We start from the raw sequence: 22,441 nt of genomic DNA, 5'->3' as shown, positions 1-22,441 counted from the left end.
AACAAACTGAGACACTGTGATACCTTTGGGATTTCTGTGTTATCAATTATAGTGTTATCTTTTTCAGCTGCTGTTGTTATCAATTGGTTATTGTTTTAATTTTTTGGATTGAGTCTTATTATTTTAGTATGGTGAATCACTATTTTGGTTTTGCTCGAAATTTGGTCCGTGTTAAACTGGTTGATAATTGTTTTGGAATGACTTGTTTCCTTGAGATTCCTCTTCTTAGTTTTTGTTTTATGAGTTATTTTATTTCGCAGACTACCTGTGGGCACTAAGGCTATTTTGATCTCGCTGGGCGGCTTCCACGTCCTTAGTTGGATTTCTTTAGAGAAGAAGAAATGTATCTTAGATAATTTTGAAGTATTATTTTAGGAGCCAGCATTTATCTTTTTATAGTTTTGTTTGAGATTATTTAATTACAAATTATTTTAACAATTTTAGTTTGTTTTTGGAATAACAGTGTTATTTCGCAATCATTAATCAATTTTCTGTCTAACCATTTTATTTCAATGCAAGAGTATTAACCTCAAGTTTCAACCTCAAGTACAATCTGAGACTAAGTCATGGGTCAACTTAAACATTTTAATTTCCCTTTTTATTTTAGTTTTCCTAATAATTATTTTTAGTGATAACCCTGTTTTAGATACTAGATTTGGGACAAGCCAGAAACAGAATATGAACTTCAGAATGAAAAAACCTTTTAACTAGTATTGCAATTTTGTCAAGATACTCGGCATAAATTGATAATACACGTTGAACTATTTGAAGTGGACTTATAAGAGAATGCATAATTGTACGAATAATACTGAGATCAAAAATTAAAATGTGAGCGAAATTCAGGCTTGGAGAGGCAGAGTGGATCAAACCAGAACTAAACTAAGACTACTTCTGAAACAGAACTAGGCCAGGATCTAATTAGGACTAAAGCTGAACTAAATAGAAACTACCCCTGGACTAAAATTAAACTAAGGCTAGACCAGATTAAACCACACCTGGACATGAACAGTGCTAAACTCGAACTAAATTTAGACTTAGAATGGAATAGAACCAAAACTGGACCAGAATAGGACCAAGTCCGGACCAAAGCTGGACCAAGTCAGGTACAGACCAGGTCTAAACCAGATCTGAGCCTGAACCCAACCAAGTCCAAAACTGGTCCACGCAAGGCCCAAACAAAACTAAACCAGGACCAAATCAGGTCTGAAATATCGATACCATCTGCTCCTCCAAAACCAGAATTCACAACACCTAAATCTAAGCATTATAAACAACGCAATTTTATTTTTATAGATCAACATTAAGAGACGGTATCAAACAAGTAAAACTTATTTTGTATCATGTCAACTAAAAACAGGTTTAAGGTACAGGGATAAACACTAATATCAGGTCTATATAACAACCATAAGCGCAACAAGAGAATGCTGTATATGACTTTTTAACTAAACATCGCAATTTTAAACTGTACGGATTATAAGTTTTAAGAATGTTTTCAAATTTTAACACAAAATGATCAGCTACATTTGGTAACCTTATAATCCAGGGCACATTCATAAATTTTTAATAACCTTCAACAGTTACGAATTGTTAACCATCAGCACCCGCTCAGCCCGACACCATTGAGAAATGAAATGCTGTATTTAATCAAAAAATGCTCCGTTTACTGTGTTATCACACGGATTTATTATTTCAACATGGAACAACAGGCCATTACCAAGCTTAAAGTCACAGCATTAATTGAATCAAGCCGACAAAGCTTTTCAACAATTAAACCACGCTGTTTCAGAAACTTCAGCAATAGCCCATCATTTTATTTAAACCATAAATAAGCATCTTCAATCAAGCAAATTGGTAGACTTACTCTTTACCATAAACACAATTGAACATGCTTAGTTTAAATTTAAAAACGGAGCACTTTTGAACAAATCTAAAGCAAATATACAATGCAGTTTAAGCAGTTTAAGCAACATCAGCATTTCACCTCCCACAGCGCGTACCAGCGTCAAAAAACCCCACAAACCCACTCCGCCATCAGCCGGACACCAGCACATACGCCCCCTGCACACGCGCCTCCCACCACCGCTCATCAACACGACACCAAACCGCTCCCGCAGATGAATTGAATTCACATACGAGGATGGCCAGTATCGCATCGAAAAGTAGCGGCAAGTAACGCCCACAGGTGAGCGCACGCAAAATGCCCAGCCAACAAGCAAAACAACCTCATGGGGAATCAGACACTGACAAAAGCCGAGCAAACGCCAATGGACAACAAATCAATCATTTACCATCATCCCAACCAGCGGGCAGCCATAACAACAATGTACCCCAGAATAAAATGCCACCAATACTTCCTTTCAACATCGTTTTTAATATGTCATATTCTTCTTTTAGATCTCTTAGTATTTTGTCAATATTAGATGAGTTTGAAGGACAAAGATTCTGCGTTATATTTACTGCATTCTCAGTTATTTTAGTGTTGGGAGGGTCACTTTTAAAACATATTCCCTTACAGAGTCCAGATTACATAGCCCAGAATTAATTAAAATTTCTTAAAGTAACTTTATCTGAATACATTGAATTACTTGATATTATCTTGGTTTTAAAACTACACAAATGGAGCAACCACATCCTGCAAATTCTTGTTTGTTCTTTTAACTGTTGAGCCTAAATTTCCATAGATAAGCAACTGTTTGTTCTAAAATAACAAGAGACCAGAATATCTTGGTGTGGAATGTTTTATCTACTTGAAGACAATAAAACCTCAGTTTTTCCTTAAGTCTATTGAAATTATTGATAGAAAAATGCTTCCTATGTGAGTTTACTGCCACTTCACTCTTATCACTACTGTTAGGTATCTTATCTTTTGTTTAGACCTGGTCTAGTCCTGATTTAGACTCGGTTCAGTCCCAAATGTAAAAACAGGCAAGTCATTTATTTCATTAACTGTAATCCAGTTACCACTCATTGAGACAGTAACTGTAACTGAGCACAGTTACTCATAATTGTACTCTGATTACATAATGCTGGTACTTGTAATCTCTTACTCCCAAAACCGGTTATTTCTTTAAATATTTCATGGTTATATCAGATTCACTAATAACATTTATTAAACTTATTTGACTTGTTTCTTGCAAATGTGGCTTTTAGTGCTACAAATTTAAAGTTGAGGCTGTTACAATTTTAAAGGTGACTTATTTCTTAGTTGCTCATGTGTTGCCGTAGGGAGGGCGACACACTCTCTGCTTCGCAGGGTTCCTACTTGTTCTATTGACCTTCGGTCAATTTATATAATTTCATGTTCGTTTCAACAGGCTCGTTTCTTTTAGACCTTCGGTCATTTATAATTTCATGTTCATGTTCAACTTTCCTTGAACAGGTTCGGTTTCTTTTTAGAGCTCATAATTTAAATAAAACCACTAATACTTTTTGTTATAACAATTTAGATTTTATTTTACAGTACTGTTTTTCAATTGGTTCTACTCTTTTGTCTCTATATTAAATCTGACTCCTTTCTTCGTGCTCTACTTTTTGTGCGCAACTTAAGTTTTTTTATTCTTTTTTAAATATAAACTCCATTAAAAGTTTAGTTTTTTCTCTGCGTAAAAAAGTTTAACCGCAAATAAATTTCCTTATAAAATTCCTTTCTTGTCTCTCGTGAAGGTTAACACGGTATCTCAAGGAATCAATAACTTTCTTAATTACGCTTTATGTGATTAAAGCCTAAACATACTATTGGTTTTGTTTTCAATCTCAATTAACATACTTCTGGCTTATTTTCTACGTGAAGCCTTTTAACACGGATTCGAGCTTTTGCTTTTTTCTTTTCCATGAAGCATAACATGCGATAATTAGTCTTCCATTACTTTTTAAATTGATCACACAAAAGTCCCAAGAAGTAAACCACAATTTCTAGTTTTTACATTTAGCCAATCTGACAGGAATTCTGAAACAACAAAGGTCGCTGTCATAACTTCTTTTGGGAACGCGTTCTTAGTGTCTTTACTTCCAGGATTTCGTGGGAGGCATCGTTTGCAGACATTACACTGTCAAATCTCCGTCGGGGTCACCACTTGTGGGTTTTTTCGGAAGGTTCAATGCGTGTCCTAAAAAGAAGCACAAGAGATGGAGAATCCGAGAGAACAGGCCACTTTATTTTGTCATTTTCCATTGAGAGGGATTCAAGTTGATTACCAAGTACAGCTGTCACCCCGGAACGACGCCTCTCCCAACTCAAAATCAGGGGTAGCTTTATACTACATCTTGACAAAACATTAACTTGTTGATTTAGCATATACAGCAAGAAAATTAACAATACTGCTGACCCAGTACACCTTATCATGGGTGGGAACTTGCCACGGGGTCCACATATGTCAGTTTTTCTGCTTCGTGGCACTCAAAGTCCAGAAAAACATGTTCTTTATGGCACTCCAAGTACAGAAAAAACATGTTATATAGACCTATAGATAGTCATACGTGTTTTCCACCCTGTTGTCATTCCAAAGTCCATAATCTTAGGTGAATTAGCATGGCCACCACTTAATTTCCCACAATGGCGGCGTAGTAGGCGGACTTTGTCAGCTCACAGCACAAAGCTGGAATTTAAACACTTTTAGGCGTTCATGACTGTGTGAAATCTAAAAAAAAAACACTGAAAATATTTTTTCCTGAAACTATTTTGACAAGTTTGCAACTTTACATTGCTGGAAATGCCCAAGTCTGGTAAAAGAAGTAGCTCCAATAACGAGGGAAGTCTTGATAGCTTCCTTGCTAACGAGCACGACTATGACAACGAGATGGACTGCCCAGGACCCGTCGTGGCTAGCGAGGAAGAATTCCCTTCACTGCCCGTCACTCCGAGTAAGCCTCCACTTGCTAAGAAACCTACTCCTTCGTGTTTTCATGATGCAACTGGTGGTCTTTCTAACGACTCCGTCCGCATGCTTGCTGACCTGATCAATTCAAGAAGTGATGCGCTTGAAACGATGATTGGCGCCATTCACACTGATCTGAAAGCGGCAAATGAAAAGATTATGGCCATTGAAACCCGCGTTGATAAATGTGAGGACGCCACTCAAAAATGCTGGTCCCGAGCGGCTGACCTGGAAAGCCACGGAAGAAGGTGGAACCTAAAGGCTTCATTCAGTGCCTGAAACCAATGGTGAAAATGTTCACAAAAAGGTTATTGCCGTGTGCCAAAAGGTGCTTCCATCCCTGAAAGACAGGATGCACGATATCATTGATGTTGCTCATCGTGTTGGAATGAGACGCCCCGATAACCCGAGGCCTTGCAGCATCATCATTAGATTCGTCTGGCAGCATCACAAGGAGGAGCTGTGGAAAGTTGCGAAGAACTGCGCCTTGTCTGAAGGACTGCGGTTCACCCTGGATTTATCAAAGGAGGATAGAGTAATGAGAGAGAAACTGTGGCCCAAAATTAAGAATCCACGAGATGTTGGAAAAACGGCCTATTACATGGGTGGAAGAGGTTTCGTCGAGGGAACTGAAATATTTCCTTGACCATGAACAAGCCCAGATGAAACTGATTTAATGAAGAGGATTGCTGGCTTGGTTCTCTGTTTTCAGGTTTTTGTGTTCTAGCTCTCAAAACACTGACAATACTTGAATTGTTTGAAGGCTTAGTTTTTTGAGGCAAACAAAACATTAAGTTAAGACAAAAGGAAAAAAAAAAAAAAAAACATGGTTCAAAGTTTATCAAATATATTTTATATTGGTGCTGTTCTGACAGTGCATTGTTATCTAATCCAAAGTTTAGTTTGGAGGACTAGCGTTGTTTAAATTTGCTCTTTTACTACTTTAGTTAAATCTGTCTCTGTCTCTCTTATCACTTAACGCTAGGGGTTTATGCAACAATGTTAAACGCAAAGCATTATAACAGTTTAAATCAGATTTTGTCTTTGTTCAAGAATCTCACTCTACTAACGATGATAATACTTTTTGGAAATCTCAATGGGGTAATACAATATGGATGTCACATGGTACAGAACACTCAGCAGGGGTTGCAACATTGAAATACAAATTCACTGGGGATGTTTTACTTACTAAGTGTGACCCGGATGGTCATTTTATCTGTCAAATCATAAAATTTATGGAAAGGATATTTATAACATGCAACATTTATGGTTACAACTCTAAAAAGGATAACGAAGAATTTTTTAAATCTATTGAAAATATTCTCATTGATTGTTTAGCCAAATTTCCAGATGCTTCATTATTGTTGGGTGGTGATTTTAATGTTACTGTAGATAGTGCTACAGATAGATGGCCTCCGGGCCGATCAAGCCTTGCGAATAATAATTTTACAACATTTATGGATAAATTTAACCTTGAAGATGTTTGGAGAACTAAATATCCCAACTATCAAACATATACATGGAGTAATAAAACGGGATCTAACCAATAGAGTTTTGGTTGGTTTTTAAAGGCTTTAACATAAATGATATTAATGTGGATGTGTCCCCCACTCCTCTTACTGATCATAAGGCTATACATACCAAAATTACTTTATCAGCTTCTCATTTAAGTCCTAATCATTCTGTGTATTGGACAGCTCTTTACTGTCAAATGAACTTGTTCAGAGAAATGTTGCAAATCTGATAGCATCATTTTGGTCCAAAGCTAAAGAAGAAAAGCAATATTGTGTGAACTGGGAACTTTTAAAATTTGAGCTTGGTAAATTTTTCAGAGCTTTCAGTAGTGATTTAGCCAAATCTAAAAAAAAAATGGAAGAATTAAACATTGTGTCTAACATCACTTTTCTATCTTCAAAAAATCCAGAGTCGTTGACAGAAGTAGAACAAATAGAGCTATCTAAATTACAAATTAAACTTGATGAAATATATCAATACAAAGCCAAAGGTGCATTCATAAGGTCTAGAGCCAAGTGGCTCGAAGAGGGGGAACAAAACTCGCATTACTTTTTTAATCTCGAGAAATATCATTCCTCTGTTAATAATATTAACAAATTGAAAGTTAATGGAGTGCTTACAGATGATTTTGATTTAATATCCAACTACTTTAGTCACTTTTATACAAAGTTTTATAGTTCAGGTTTCTGTCAAACATCGGCTGAAACATTTCTAAACTCATTAACAATTAAAACTATAACTGAAGATGAAATGTTGACTTGTGACAGTGCTATTACAATTACAGAGGTTAAGGATGCCATTAATTCACTAAAAAACAACAAGTCACCTGGTACAGATGGATTGATATCAGAATTTTACAAGATGTTTTCCTCTGATCTTGCTCCATTTTTATATGAAGTCTTCATAGAAAGTATTAATAAGGAACACCTCCCTACAACCAAGACTCAAGGCTTGACAACTTTATTTCCTAAATCAAACAAGGACATTAATTTCTCGATAATTGGCGTCCAATATCCTTGCTAAATAATGATTATAAGGTTTTTGCCTCATTTTTTGCAAAAAGGCTGAAGAAAGTATTAGACTCAATTATTGAAGAAACACAGTCAGGATTTATGACTAAAAGACACATAACAAATAATATTAGGTTGGTCATGGATGTTCTTGATTATGCTGAATTACTGGAAGATAATGGCTTTATTTTGTTCCTAGACTTCTACAAGGCATTCGATACGGTGGAGCACCAGTTCATATTACAGTCTTTGAGGAAATTCGGTTTTGGTAATTACTTCTCCTCTGTCATAAAAACGTTGTATACAAATTGTAATAGCTCCATCAAACCCTCACATGGCACATCTCCAAGATTTAACCTTTATCGTGGCATAAGACAAGGGTGCCCTTCAAGTCCCTACCTCTTCTTACTTGTAGCACAACTTCTGGCATATCATATTAGAGCCAGAGCTGTAGAAGGCATCTCTTTCCTCGGCAAAGAACTTATCATAACACAATTAGCAGAGGACACTACATTATTTCTAAAAAATGAAAACCAAATATCAGCAGCTATCAGTGTTATCCAAGATTTCTCGAAAGCCTCTGGCTTGTGCCTAAATATTAAAAAATGTGAACTTATGGCAATTAAAGAATGTAAGAAAACTGAACTTTACGGTATTCCTCTTAGGAGTGAAGTGCAGTTCTTGGGTATTCTTATCACCAAGGATCAAAACAAAAGAAGCACTTCCAACTTCAATCCAGTCATTCAGAAAACAAAGAAAAAATTAAATCAATGGCTCGTACGAGATTTATCTTTAAGAGGGAGAGTCCTCCTCACAAAGGCGGAGGGAATCTCACAATTAACATATGCTGCTTTAGCTTTGCATCTTACTGACAAAACTCTCAAGGAAATTGATAAAGTACTTTTTGACTTTATGTGGAAAAACAGGACACATTATTTGAGAAAGGCTGTTGTTATGAATCCTTACGACAATGGTGGAATTAACCTTTTAGATTTTCAAACTCTAAATAATACATTTAAGATAAATTGGATAAAGCAAGTTTTCAGAAATCCCACTTCTATTTGGAACACTATTTCTTCATATTTATTATCAAAACTAGGAGGCATAAACTTTTTTCTTATCTGTAATTTTGATGTTGATAAGATCCCTGTGAAAATGTCTGCTTTCCATCGTCAGGCTTTTCTCTCATGGTCTCTCTTCTACAAGCATAATTTCTCTCCTCACAACTGCTTAATTTGGAATAACAAAGACATTTTGTATAAACATAGATCTCTCTTTTTGGATTACTGGTTTCAAAACAACATCATATGGGTTGACCAACTATTTAATGAGGAAGGACTATTGCTTACATATAGAGAATTTCTTGGAAAATATAATATTCCTGTTACTCTGGGTGACTATGCAAAAGTTTTTGGAGCCATTCCCTCAGGTGTGTGTATGTTATTTAAAAATGTAAGTAGGATTGATACTTAAGAGCTAACTCTTTCATCATTTAAAGACTTACCTGCAGGGAAGGTTTGCCTTACCAATAATCCTGTCAATAACAATCAAGCTGTAAGAGCTATGTTTCAAAAAGAGTTATTAGTAAAACCCAAAGTCGTTTCATACTGGAATGTGTTTGTGGATGACATACCATGGAAGAAAGTCTGGCTTCTACCCAACAGGTATTTAATTACTAACAAAGTAAAAGAAGTATCCTTCTAACTTATTCATAGGTTCTACCCAACTAAAACTTTTATCAAAAATAGATTTAAGAAAAATATTGACTCTGAATGTAGCTTTTGTAAAGAATGTCCTGAAACTATTGTGCATCTGTTCTGGAATTGTCAAACAGTAGTAATTTTTTGGCAGAAATTGTGTGACTATATTCATAATTACATTGGAAGAATGTATTGTTTGGCTTGTTTGATTCTCAATTACAAAAAAATTTGATTTACCTAATTCATCTATTATTATTATTGTCAAAGTATCATATCCACTCATGTAAATTTTCTTGTAAGAGGCCAACCTTTGTTGCTTTCTACAATAGTTTCAAACAATACATTCTTTCAATAAAATTTTCTAAGAAACAGAAGGCACTTGAGACTGTAGAAATCTGTACAGCTCTGAATGTTTTCACTTGAACTCTGACCCCCCCTAGTGTGAAAGTATAGCATTTCCCCCTCCTTTCTTTTTTATTACTTTACTTTTTATTTAATTCATTTGTACATGTAGTACGATAAAATGTTTGAATGGTAATCACAGTTCTTTATACACTGCTGGATATATACACTTTTTCTTTCAATAAAAAAAAAAAAAAACAAGTACTCATCGCTGCACATGACTTGTAAACAACTAACTACAGTGTTGGTTAGGCAAGGTGGAGAAGTGAGGAGCGGGGGGAGGGGGTGTGCGGACATTTCGTGCGCGGAAAAGAAGTGAGGAGCAGCGGGAAGAGCGGAGCGGGGAGCAAGGAGAGGAGAGGGTAGAGGTGCACGGAGATTCCGTGCGTGGAGAAGTGATGAGCAGGGAGAAAAGCGAAACAAGGAGAGGGGAGAGGAGCAGGAAGGGGTGCAGAGAGGGGTGCGCGGAGATTCAGTGCGAATTAAGCTATTACCACTACACGTAGCAGCAAGCGGACTCTGAAAATTACGTTTTCAGACATAGGATGTCGCATTCGTGTCCTGAAAAACATTTGTCTAGCTCTTGGAAATAAAGTACGTTTTCATAATAAGCAGAAGTTTCCTGTCCAGAAGTAATTTGTGGACCAGTGCGTCAGTCTTTAGACCCTTCGTCTGCTTCAGTGCACTCCATCGCTGGAATGAATCTCCAAGAATCACCTTAGTTTGGCTTTGCTGCTTTTCCCCTTGTCTTCTTCTTTCAGCAACCTCAAAAACGGACTTTCTTTTGCGGCTAACTGCTCCTGGATTCTTGTCTGCCACTGCAACAAACTTTGTGCGAACTGCGAGGAAGATATATATGGAGTAAGAAAGCTGTCAAAAAAATTTGTGCGCATAAAATAGAAATCCGTGCGTATTTGGGAAATCCGTGCATATTTGGCTGTAGTTGCGCATAAAATTAATATTTGTAAACTCTCAAACGCTTTCATCAGTACGAATACGAATTCACAGACGGAACTTTACTGTCAAAAATACGTCATCACTTCACAGACATTATTCATCGAGCAGAAGAAACATCGATCAAGATCAAGACTGTGCAGCTCAAGTTTGTAGCAGAGGGTAAAAACAGAGTAATAGCACAAGGAGCTACAACAGCGACCAACAAGTGGGTTAATTAAAATCTATTGTAAAAATGTCTTGAATTCGGGAACCGAACGCTGCTGTATAATATTGTGTAGAAACACCTCATTTGAACGGGAAATTGCACCTATATGCATTTCGTGCGCGGACGAGAAGTGAGGAGCAGGGAGAAGAGCGGAGCAGGGAGCAGGGAGAGGAGAGGGGAGCGGTGCACAGAGATTCCGTGCCCGGAGAAGTGAGGAGCAGGGGGAAGAGCGGAACGGGCAGCGGGGAGAGGAGCAGGAAAGGGTGCAGAGAAGAGTGCGCGGAGATTCAGTGCGAATGAACTAGCTACAACACGCAGCAGCAAGCGGACTCTTTCTTTGCTTTGAAAATTACGTTTTCAGACATAGGATATCGCTTTCCTGAAAAACGTTTGTCTAGCTCTTGGAAATAAAGTACGTTTTCATAATAAGCAGAAGTGACCTGTCCAGGAGTAATTTGGCGACCAATGCGTCAGTCTTTAGACCCTTCGTCTGCTTCAGTTGCGCCATCGCTGGAATGAATCTTCAAGAATCACCTTAGTTTGGCTTCGCTGCTTTTCCCCTTGTCTTCTTCTTTCAGCAATCTCAAAAACGGACTTTCTTTTGCGGCTAACTGCTCCTGGATTCTTGTCGCCATTGCAACAAACTTTGTGCTAACTGCGAGGAAGATATAGGTCAAAAAAAGCCGCTAAGAACTGTTGCGTTGGTGGAGTAAACAGCGTCTGTGCGGCTTGCGTCTGTGGACTGCGTGACGTGACAGACGTACGTAAACCACGTAATGGCAGCGCGCAGGCAAGTCAGTTACGCTAGAAATGTAGGGAGTTTGATTGACAGCCTGTCAGCTAACAGATAACGAGGCAGTTATCTATTGGCAAATGTTTAGCCCCACCACGTCCAGAGTTGATGAATTTTTATTCTCTTTTTTTTGGTCATCATAATTACAAGGCTACTGCACCTCTATAATGCTATCATTGACAATTTGAAACAAAAAAAATCCTCCATACAACCTTTAATGTGATTGGAGATTGGAACAAAATTTTATATGGGAGAAAATCATTTGTTCCCAAATAGTTGTTCAAAAATTTCTGAAATTTTGCACAAAATTCCATTTTGGCATCCTGAACAATGACACCCATGTCATATTTTTTATGGCGTTGCCAAAGTGATGACATGAACTCTCCATGTTATTCCATTGGGAAAATTGACAAATCGCATGAACTTAGGCCGATTTCACTCAAATTTTCATCGTGGGTTCACACCTCGATCCTGAACAGATTGATGTAAGAAAATACAAAAATGGGTGCAATAGCGCCCCCTAGATAATTTAAATAGAACAATAACATTTTATTTGTCATAGATACATTAAATTTGGTACCAACATTTATGACATGGTCTCGATTAAAAAAACTCAACGACACCAAAACCCCATTTACATTGTGTTGCTATGGCAACAAGCCAAAATTCTATCCTTGCCAATGGGACGTCCTTACACAAACTTTGGCCAGACCAAATTTTGTAGCCAGATGTATAATGGCAATAGGAACAAAAATGTATATTGGGACCACGCTCCTTTACAAAAAGTCCGTTATTTTTTTTATTTTTTTTTTTTCAAAATTTTGAAAATTGCATGGTTAGATTAAGACTTATAGGGCTAGGGTTGGGGCTATGGTTAGGATTACGATTAGGGTTATTAGGGTCAGTGTGAGGCGCAGCGTTTTGAGGGGCACAACATTTGCAAGGCGCCTGTTTGCGGCATTTGCGGGATGCGGCGTATGGAGGGCTGATCATTGCCGCTTGTGGCTATATTTATTATTATTATGTGTTGAGAATTGGAAATTCAGTATATTATGAAATAGGAATTAGACAAGATGCTACGAAAAAACGATCTCTGTTTAATGCTGGGGGAGTTGCATTGTTTCAATGAGAACCAACTGGGCAGCCTTTAAAGTGAAAAAAAAGTAAATTACATTTATATGTACACTGCAGTTAACTACAGTTATATAAGACATTGCTGTTAAAAATAACAATGACAGACGGTTTGTCAACAATTCTAAACTTCCAAACTGAAATCTTCAGGTCTTCCTCTGAGATTTTCCGACTGGGTCTGCGAGTAAAACTAGGCCCCATGCGGCTATACCTGCAAAAGCGAACAGTGGTGAGGCATAGGTCTTCTTTTATACAGTCTATATGGTCTTAACATTTGGGCATTGTCACTGCTCACGGACTTACTTGCGGCAAAGGTGATCTGTGCAACCGTTCCCATGGACGTAGGCCCGCCTCTCCGCATCACTTTGCGGGCTTCGCTGAACACATAGCCCCCCGACAGAAGGAGTGCGCCTCCGGAGAGCAGACGACAGCTCCAGCACCCGCCGAACAGCTGCGTGGGCCTCGGGGCCGGGTCGGACATAGTGCGCTAGTCGCCAGGGCAACACAAAAAGGGTTAGCAATGGTGAGCTAGCGGGTACTGCTCTACTGCTACTGTCAGCCACTTATGTTTGTGTGGGCAGTCGTGCATTACCGCCCTCTGCTGCTTCGGAGGGAGCCACGACTATGATCACATAACAGATCACGTCAAAAGTTGACATTCCTCTCCTCGAGTCTCCATTTGTCAGCTGTCAAACAAATGTGACACAAAAGTGGTGTCCCAAAGAAAGCCACGAAAAGAAGGAGTAAACAGGGAGGCCTCAGGAGGCAGACATCAGAAAAAATAATCAAACTTTATTGATCTCAATGAGGAGTTGATATCCTTCCTTAACCATTTCCGGCAGAATCGAGGAGAGGAATCAAGAAGGAAGCGAGGAAAGAAAAATGAGACGCAGTCATTATCACATGCAACCATCTCCAAAAGAAATCAAACCAGACAAAGCTACAGGTTTGCCCACTCACAGAATGCCTGTTTTTCTAGGTACTGTATTTCTGAGCTATAAAACCACCTGTAATTGAATAAATGTAAGGTAGGTAAGTCATACTGTGGAACAATACAGGCATATCCATATGTTGTAGCCGTGGTAATAAAAGTCCGGAGCCAGGGATGCAGTTTAGGTGATTTATTTAATATAAATGGACAAGCTCGAGAAAGGAAAGTGACCGGGAAAAAACACAAACAACTACAGGACAGCAGGAACAATAGCTAACTGTAAAAAACAAAAAAACCCAAATTACAAAAAACTGACAAACTCGATAAACTTTAATGATTTAAAAACAATTTAAAATCTGTCTACCTGTGTCGTACTCCACACACAGCTCCCCGTAGCACCGTTCAAGTTTCTTTTAAAAACAGCGTGGCCGCCCTAACACGCAACAATTCATTTTTAAAATACAGTTTCATTCACACTCACACACAAACCATTTAAAAACCCACCAGTATCTTCGGTCAAACGCATGCACACATGGTTCCAGCGGTCTACCTGGCCACCCACGGAAACTGACACCTCCCGGGCACACAGCCAACTTCCCCTTAAATTCTGCCTGTTTGTGGCCCAGCAATGACACCCCGTGGTACCACTCGCTACATCCCTCCCCAACAATGAGCATAGTCGACCCGACGATGTACAGAAGGAGGGAACACTCAAATTTAACTAAACCGCTGGTTTAGACCCGCGCACAGGTTGTGGCAGCCTATATGGGTTGGAATGCTGTCCAGACGTCTTTCTTGTTGTTCTCTGAGGCCCAGAAACTAAGGAGGTGCCAGTTTCCTTAGGACAGTCTGGAAGACACTCAACACCAGAAGCCACTTCATCTTTCAACGATAAAACACAGTGTCATCATTGTTCCCCTCAATTACTGACTCGCTGTCAGACACATCGCCTGTCCTGTCTGTCTCATTTATGTTATTTGGTAAATCCTCTGCATGGAGACCAGTCGAATTATTAAACTCTAGACTCTCAGGAACACTCCTCAGCTCAGTCCTATGCAGCTGGCGTACTGGGCCCTCCTGACCAACCAGGGCTACAGAGTATACCACACCTCTTGGAGGTGGGGGGTGGACTACCTGGTACGGCATAGGGTCCAAAAGTCCTGAATTTTATTCCTCCCTCTGACTGAATGGTTCCTTGTATACACCAGATCACCCTCCTCAAATTCAGCCGCCATCGACTCTCCCTGCTCTCTCTGCTCCCTCTGGGCCCTTTTACTGTCCAGTCTCCTCTGTACAGTCTCGTAAGCTGCTGTTAAAGATTTCTGGTGCTCCTCTACCCACTCTTCCAACGGAATGTCTACCTCTGGCTCCCTTTCTACCAAAAAATCCACCGGTAACCTCGGCTCCCTTCCAAACATTAAAAAGTAAGAGGTCTTGCCAGTGGACTGGTGCACAGTAGTGTTATATGCATAAGTTACCTGAGATAAATGCCGGGGCCACCTGCGCTTCTGTTCAGGGGGAAGGACTTGCAACAGATCATATAAGGTGCGATTGAACCACTCACATTGACCATTACCTTGGGGGTGGTAAGGAGTAGTGCGGCTTTTTTCAATGTTATAAATTCTACAAAGCTGTTGAACAAGGCTACTTTCAAAATTTCTCCCCTGATCTGAGTGGATACGACTGGGGGGACCAAACAGCTGAAACCAGTATTTCACTAAGACCTCTGTAACTGTACTTGCCCGCTGGTCTTTAGTAGCCACTGTCTGGGTATATTTTGAAAAAACGTCTGTCATAACCAAAACATTTTCCTTCCCATCTGTCAATGGTTCCAACACAGTGAAATCTATGGCCAAGATCTCATGAGGCCGGGATGCTTTGACTGAGCCCATATAGGTCTTTACTTTGCGCTGTAGGGCTTTGGACAGCACACACCTCTCACAGTTTTTACACCACCTTTCTACATCCAAGTACAAATTTGGCCAATAGTACCTAGAGTGAACCAGCTGTAGAGTGCGTTCTACCCCTTGGTGGCCATGTTCATCATGGAGAGCGCGGAGGACACATTGCTGTAAACACTGAGGTAACACCAGTTGCTGAACCTCCCCCTCCCCACCAGGTTTTTGGACCCAACGGTACAGCACTGACTCCCTCTTTCTGATACGGCCCCACTGACAAACCAACTCTCTCGTGCCCTTATTAAGCATCTCTCTGTCTTTGGCATTTGGCATTCTGCCCTCTACCCAAAATTTCAGAAAATTGCCAATAGTGGGGTCCTGAGACTGCAGCACAGAGAGGTCTGACAAATCTAAGCTGGGCAGTACACTCATTTCTGCCTGTACACCACACACGTCGTCCCCCTCCTCAGGTGGCAAGTGGAGGCGGGACAGTGCATCCGCATTTGCATTTTGTGAACCTGGGCGGAACTTAATAGTCAGGTCAAATGAGGCCAACTCAGAGGCCCATCTCTGCTCTGCGGCACCTAGTTTCGCTGTTCCCAAATGGCTCAGAGGGTTGTTATCTGTAAATACTGTACATCTATTTCCAAGCAAGTACTCTCTAAACTGCTCAGTAACAGCCCATTTCAGCGCAACCAGCTCAAGCTTCATAGAGCTATAGTTTTTCATATTCCGCTCTGTTGGTTTTAAGCTCCTACTTGCAAATGCAATGGGTCTCAACTTACCCCCGTGCTCTTGGGATAAGACTGCGCCCAAACCCCCATGGCTCGCATCTACCTCCAAGACAAATGGCCTCTGGAAATCTGCATAGGCAAGAACAGAAGTGGTTATCAAGGCATTTTTCAATTTGGCAAAACTTTCCTCACATTCACTGTCCCAAAATCCAGTTACTGGTTTCCTTGGAGTTTTACCTTTCCTACCTGGGGGAAGAAGGTTTGCAACCAACCTATTCAGCGGCCCAGCCATATTTGAAAACCCTGCAATAAATCTTCCGTAGTAAGAAGCAAACCCCAAAAATGATCTCAACTCAGCCAGATTCTGGGGTTGCTTCCACTCCCGCACTACAGCCACTTTATCAGCATCTGTGGAAACACCATCAACAGAGACTACATGGCCCAGGTACTTTACACGTTTCTGAAAAAAATTACATTTAGAGAGCTTTACCTTCAACCCCTGCCTGTCTAACCGGGAAAAGACTTGTTCTAACTGTTCAAGGTGCTGCTGTACAGTGGAGGAAAAAACTATCACATCATCTAAGTACAAAAGTACTGACTGGTGGTGACAGTCCCCAAAAATACGCTCCATGAGCCGCTGAAAAGTACTTAGCACATTGCACAGACCAAACGGCATGCGATTAAATTCAAACAGACCAAAAGGGGTACAAAACGCTGTCTTTGCCTTGTCCCTTTCAGCCATCTCCACTTGGCTGTAGCCGCTAGCCAAATCTAATGTGGAGAACCACTGGGCTCCAGCCAAAGCATCCAGCGACTCCTCTATTCTTGGAAGAGGAAATGCATCTTTTCTGGTCTTCGCATTTAACAGCCTGTAGTCCACGCACATGCGCAATGAACCATCTTTTTTAAGCACCAGAACTATTTGGGAGGAATACAGACTGCTGCTCTCCCAAATTATTTGACTTTGCAGCAACTGTTGGATGTGATTACTGGCCAATTCATATTGAGGGGGGAATCCGCCTATATGGCTGATGCACCGGAGTCTCATCTAGCAAGGGTATTTCATGTTTAATAAGATCTGTGCTTCCCACATCTAGATCATTTTGTGCAAAAACTCTGCTATACTTTGCCAAAAGAGCCTTAGCTTTTTAGTCTATCTCCCAAAGCTAGATTTTCAAACTCGGGTAAATTAATCTCACTTTCCCCTGTCACCTCCTGAGTAGCAATAAATGCTGTACAACTTTGTGAATTTACAAAAACCTGAATCTGCGCCTGCTCCCCAGTTATAACTTCAGCCTTTTGAACAGTGGCAATCACCCTACGTGGGGTTAACCAGACATCTGTCATACCCACATTAGTGACAGGCACAAAGGTCCGGCCCTGCTCTGCCTTGACTAAAGAGGGTGATATCAATAACCCTTCAGGCAGACCAGTGTGCTCAGGCTCAAGAGGTTCCACCATGAGCTCTATGGACTGATGTAAGGGCACCTGCGGGCAAGTAACAGGAACATACTTCAAACTGCCAGCTGGAATACAAAGGCCTCTTACCCTGTACTCTAACTGGATGAGGGTCTGGGGAGCTGGCCATTGCCTCCATCACCTGGCAATACCTCAGGACTCTCCTCAGTCCAGGTGGTGCAGACCGGATGACTGCTGCCTCCCAGAGGTCAGGGCCATATTGCCTCAGTAGTTCAGAATATAGAGGGTTAAACACATTCATACCAAGCTCCCCAGGTACAGCTGTTTTTTTCTGTCGCATGTAACTATCACAAGGGTCTTTCACAATCAACACACCCCGGCGAGGAAGAGACACTTCCAAAACATGCATGTGTAGTTCAACGTAACCGAGGTATGGGATTTGTAAACCGTTCGCAGCTTTTAGCCCCAGCCAACCACAATCCCTAAGACCCTTGTCAGACAAATGAAAAAAAGTTGTTATTGAAGTAGTTTTCTGTAATCGTGGTGACCATGGACCCACTGTCTAATAGACAACGAACACTGACCCCAGTAAAGTCTACCTCAGCCTCAAAACACTCCCTCACAAGTTTGGGAAAATCCGAATTAGCATTAATATTGGAGCCAATTTGTCTCCCCACCAATGGGTGGCTCTGCACACTGGCGGGCTCTAGTTTCCCACCGGTGGGAACTGTGTTTGATTACTGTCTTTAGGTTCATTCTGAATGTTGTTTGGATAATTACGTGCAATGTGGCCGCTCTGCTCACACCTAAAACAAATAGGCTTCCCATCAGCACTTCGTCGGGGCCTACTGAACCACCCTCTGTCTGGAGGCAAACTTTGCGGTGCCAGTGCTATAACAACCAAATCCAGCTGAGTTTGCTGTGCTTTCAAAAGAGACATCAATTCACTATATTGAGACGACCCAGTAACACCTTCACAAGACACCACAGTTTCATTGGAGACAAGGCTATATTCGTTACTTCTAGGTTTAGACAGCACCCCATACTGAGCCATTCACTTAGTGGCCTGAGCTCTGGCCTCACGGATAGTCCAGTTAGGGTTTAGACCAACTAAGTCTCTCAGTCTTATTTTTAAGGCTTGATCTCTGATCCCGTCAATAAATTGATCACGCAAGTCTTTAGAAGCAGCCGTAGAGGTAGCTTGAGCATCAGTTTTAACAATCAAGTCCATCAAGTCCATCAGTGAATGAGAGTAATCAAGGGCTGTGTCCCAATTCAAAGGGCTGCAGCCTCCGAAGGCTGCGAAGGCTGGGTCCTTCGTCGGCCGCGAAGGCTGCAGCCCTTGAACTGGCCTCCGCGGACGCCAGGCCGTTGCGGAAATGGGACAGGTCTAGACCTCAGAGCCACTCCCCTGTCGCCTAGCAACCGAGGGACGCTGCTAGCGCTAATGCTAACACGCTCCGCGCAGATTACGCACACGGATCAGTAAAAAGAATACGCACAGGTCATCAAACTGTCGGATTTTGTGACGAAATTATTTTAATAATTCGCATCCAAATCTTATGGCCAAAACCGAAAATGTATGTTTAACTTGTGCAAAACAAAACGGCTATATTTAAGGGATACATTTTAAATAGACTAAATTATCTTAAAATTAAAAAAAACTGATGAGAGATGCATTACTAAATATTATCATTATGAAGGATTTTTATATTGACCAGGGATTACATTTATACAGTCAGTTTGTAAAGAAAGAAAGACATCTCTCCTGAGAAAAGATGATTTATTAAACAATCCAAGGAACTTCTGGAAATACTTTATCATAATATGAAGTCAAATATTAAACCCATTACACACACTCTGCATTAACAAGTTAGTACAAACAGCTGTATGTCAGTAAATCTCATTGTCACTTGCTTCAGCAAAAAGGGAACACAATCAAAAATGAACAAATTATCTTTGCCAGATATGATCATGTGGAATACCACAGCTTATCTGCAGTACAATAGTACATTCTTATAGTACATGTAATTAGTTATTATCAAAAGAGACACCAAATAAATGGCACATTTCACCATAAATCAAATGTCAGTACAGACTGAAAAACATTCAGAAACACTTATGAGCAGATGTTTTCATTTCTGTCTCACACACTTGTTCAGATCATATGAGACTCTGGACCTCCTCCTCAGAGACTCTGGACATGGACAGTGGAGACATGGACAGTGGAGACATGGACAGTGGAGACATGGACAGTGGAGACATGGACAGTGGAGACATGGACAGTGGACTTGGACCACTCAGTCTGATGTATCTCTCGTCTTCTGGAGGAGGAAGAGCAGAATGGTTGTTGCGTCTGATTGATTCAAAGTTCTGTCCTGTAGAGTGAAAACCTGTAATGACAAACACATTAAGAAAACTACAAAACTATTAGAGGAAAATAACTTTGACAGAGCATGCAGGCCCAAAGAACACCTGGACTCCCTCCGCACTATTTACATTTATTATTATTTATCTATACTGGAAGCTGCAGATGAGAAAAGAAAATTCGTAATGTAAAACAGATTTCTCATTGTTATAACATTAGACGTGACAGACCTAACAGACACAGCCAGGTCGTATCTACACCAGTGTCTGCACAAATCTGTTAAACGAGCCTCATGTCCCTCATAAATCTGACCTGTCCAGGCAGGATTATTTACTCTTCACTTTACAAACATGCTCGGATTGTTAAAAGCAGATAATGTATTCCCTGAATGAAATGCACACGTTGGAGGCTTATATTATGTGATTTACAAGTAAATATGAGCTTTGATAGTCAGACTGAGTCTTTTTTCAGCTGAATGTATGAAATAATGTGTGTTTTCATCTTAACTCCGAGCTACACTGACCAACTGTTTACATGTTTACACTGTCCGTGAAAACGTGGAGTTTCCTCCTCGTAGCTTCTTTAAATCACTCTGTGGGCTTCTTTTCCCCTAACAGTAAAAACATGATGAGTGTTTGATGGAAATGTGTCCAAATATGAAAGTTTGAGCGGACTTTTCATCGCATTAGCTGCACAAAACTTTAGCTCTAAACTCCGCGGTTCACGCAGTTAAAAACAAACTTATTTGACAGTTTTGTGGGAGTTATGGTCGTATTTTACGTTTACAGTTGTGTTAGTAATGATTTCCTAAAGTTAAAAGTGTTACGTGTTTTTCTCCGCTCTCGGGACCGGCTTTTTGCTCCGTGTTTTCGAACATGTGACTGCCGCCGCGCGGTGCATGCTGGGATACTGAAGGCTGCGAAGGATACTCGGATGTGTCCTCCGTTCGCGGCCCCATCTCCATGGAAACGAGGCCGGTTTTAGGGCTGCATTTGAAGGCTGCACATGGATCTATTAAAATAATAGGCTGCATGACATAAAAATGAAATGGGACAGGCCTTCTTTCACCGGAAGTGACGTATGCGGCCTTAAAACCAGCCTTCGGAGGCTGCAGCCCTCGAATTGGGACACAGCCATTGTGTTCTGATCGATACTGTTCAGCCAATACTAACCAAAATGTCTGTTTCTGGTATTTGTTATAATACTACAGCCTATATATATAATACATATATTATTCATAATATATATTTATAATTTTGCCCTTGGTGCCCCTCCCAAAAAGTATACCATCAGCCGCGACTGGTCCTGGTGTAGTCCTGGTTTAGTCCTGGTTTAGTCCCGGTCCCTCAAGTCTCAGGTCACTATAGAACAGGACTGGACGGCGTTACCCTCGCGCACCACGTTCACTACAGCCCTGGTGCTGTCGGATGCGTGGCTATTTCTAGTTCAGAGGTGTTTTTGACGAGAAGTTGTTGTTTAATGTTTACAACCAGTGGCCTTATTGTTTTTTAATAAACCTCAACCTTTTATTATTGTCTTGTGTGCGTATCCTCTACCACACAGCCTCAACAACTATTGCAGCTAATAATAATAATCTTAATATAATGATGATAATTATAACAACAACACATAATTAGCCTAATACTGTTAAAGAAAAACGTGTTTGATAGCATGTCTGCTGTGTATGACTCCACCGCGTTAAAATATTTCTCAAATGGCAGTGCCCCCCCTGCTGGTGACCCATGCCCCTCCAGGAGATGTGCTCTGACGCCGACTCTGCGGCTCACTTTGCCTTAGCTGCCGTGAGTCTCGATGGGCTGCTTCCATGTTGGGAGCGATCTTCAGGGCTCTGGCAAATGTTAGTCCATTCGTGAAGAGCAACTTGCGTTGACACGATTCATCATGAATTACTCTGACAAAACCGTCGCGCAGAGCCTCGTCCGGCCTATCTCCGAAATCACATCTTGCAGCAAGCTGTTTCAGCTCAGCAGCAAATTTGGCAACTGTTGCACCGTTTTCGTTTGTTCGGCAATGACCAGTGACTTGGGCACATAGTACTCTTTCAGAATATCCACGATCACATCAAAAGTCTTGTCCTTAGGTTTTTCAGGTTGAGCCAAGTTCCGTAACAAACCGTATGTAGAAGTACCAACAGCACTTACCAGAGTAGCCACCTGTTTATAGTGATGGGTCGTTTGAAGCCGAGGTTTGTACCGAATAAAAGAGGGCGTGTCGAGTGAAGCCCCGATTCGAGGCTTGCGTCAGATTGCCAAAAAACACGTGACCGGCATAAAGGCTTTCGTGAGATGACGTCATTGGTTAATTTACTGTGTAACGTGCACACGCACACTTCATAGCTACTGCTTTTTTTAAATTCACTTTAACTTTATTCTAACTTTCACATGCTAAAAGAATCTTTCTTTCTTTATTTTTTTTTTTTTAATTTATAGAGCATTTTGGTTTTACTGCCAGAATATGGCCGTGTAACCTACGTATATTGTTGT

The 22,441-nt window shown here is 40.6% G+C and overlaps 1 protein-coding gene across 1 annotated transcript; it reads right to left on the bottom strand.

Annotated features, from left to right (window-relative positions):
- Positions 1 to 11,981: 11,981 nt before the first annotated feature.
- Positions 11,982 to 13,176, bottom strand: dmac1 (distal membrane arm assembly component 1). Its single transcript, XM_020941306.2, has 2 exons — positions 12,891 to 13,176; positions 11,982 to 12,798 (listed from the first exon to the last, which is right to left on the bottom strand). Exons 1-2 carry the CDS (start codon positions 13,066 to 13,068, stop codon positions 12,734 to 12,736), a joined length of 243 nt encoding a protein of 80 aa, XP_020796965.1. The 5' UTR covers positions 13,069 to 13,176; the 3' UTR covers positions 11,982 to 12,733.
- Positions 13,177 to 22,441: the final 9,265 nt, after the last annotated feature.

This window comes from Boleophthalmus pectinirostris, unplaced genomic scaffold (genome assembly GCF_026225935.1).
Source record: "Boleophthalmus pectinirostris isolate CB_2022bp ecotype Guang Dong unplaced genomic scaffold, ASM2622593v1 HiC_scaffold_21, whole genome shotgun sequence".
In the NCBI taxonomy this organism is placed as follows: domain Eukaryota; kingdom Metazoa; phylum Chordata; class Actinopteri; order Gobiiformes; family Gobiidae; genus Boleophthalmus; species Boleophthalmus pectinirostris.
Note: the sequence above shows the minus strand (reverse complement) of the source record. Positions and strands in the feature narration are given on the sequence as shown.

Excerpts from the sequence above, each read along its gene's own strand:
- dmac1 (XM_020941306.2), bottom strand. The coding sequence starts at position 13,068 with ATGTCCGACCCGGCCCCGAGGCCCACGCAGCTGTTCGGCGGGTGCTGG. Across the intron at positions 12,799-12,890 it reads ACAGATCACCTTTGCCGCAA|GTATAGCCGCATGGGGCCTA; the intron begins GTAAGTCCGTGA and ends TCGCTTTTGCAG.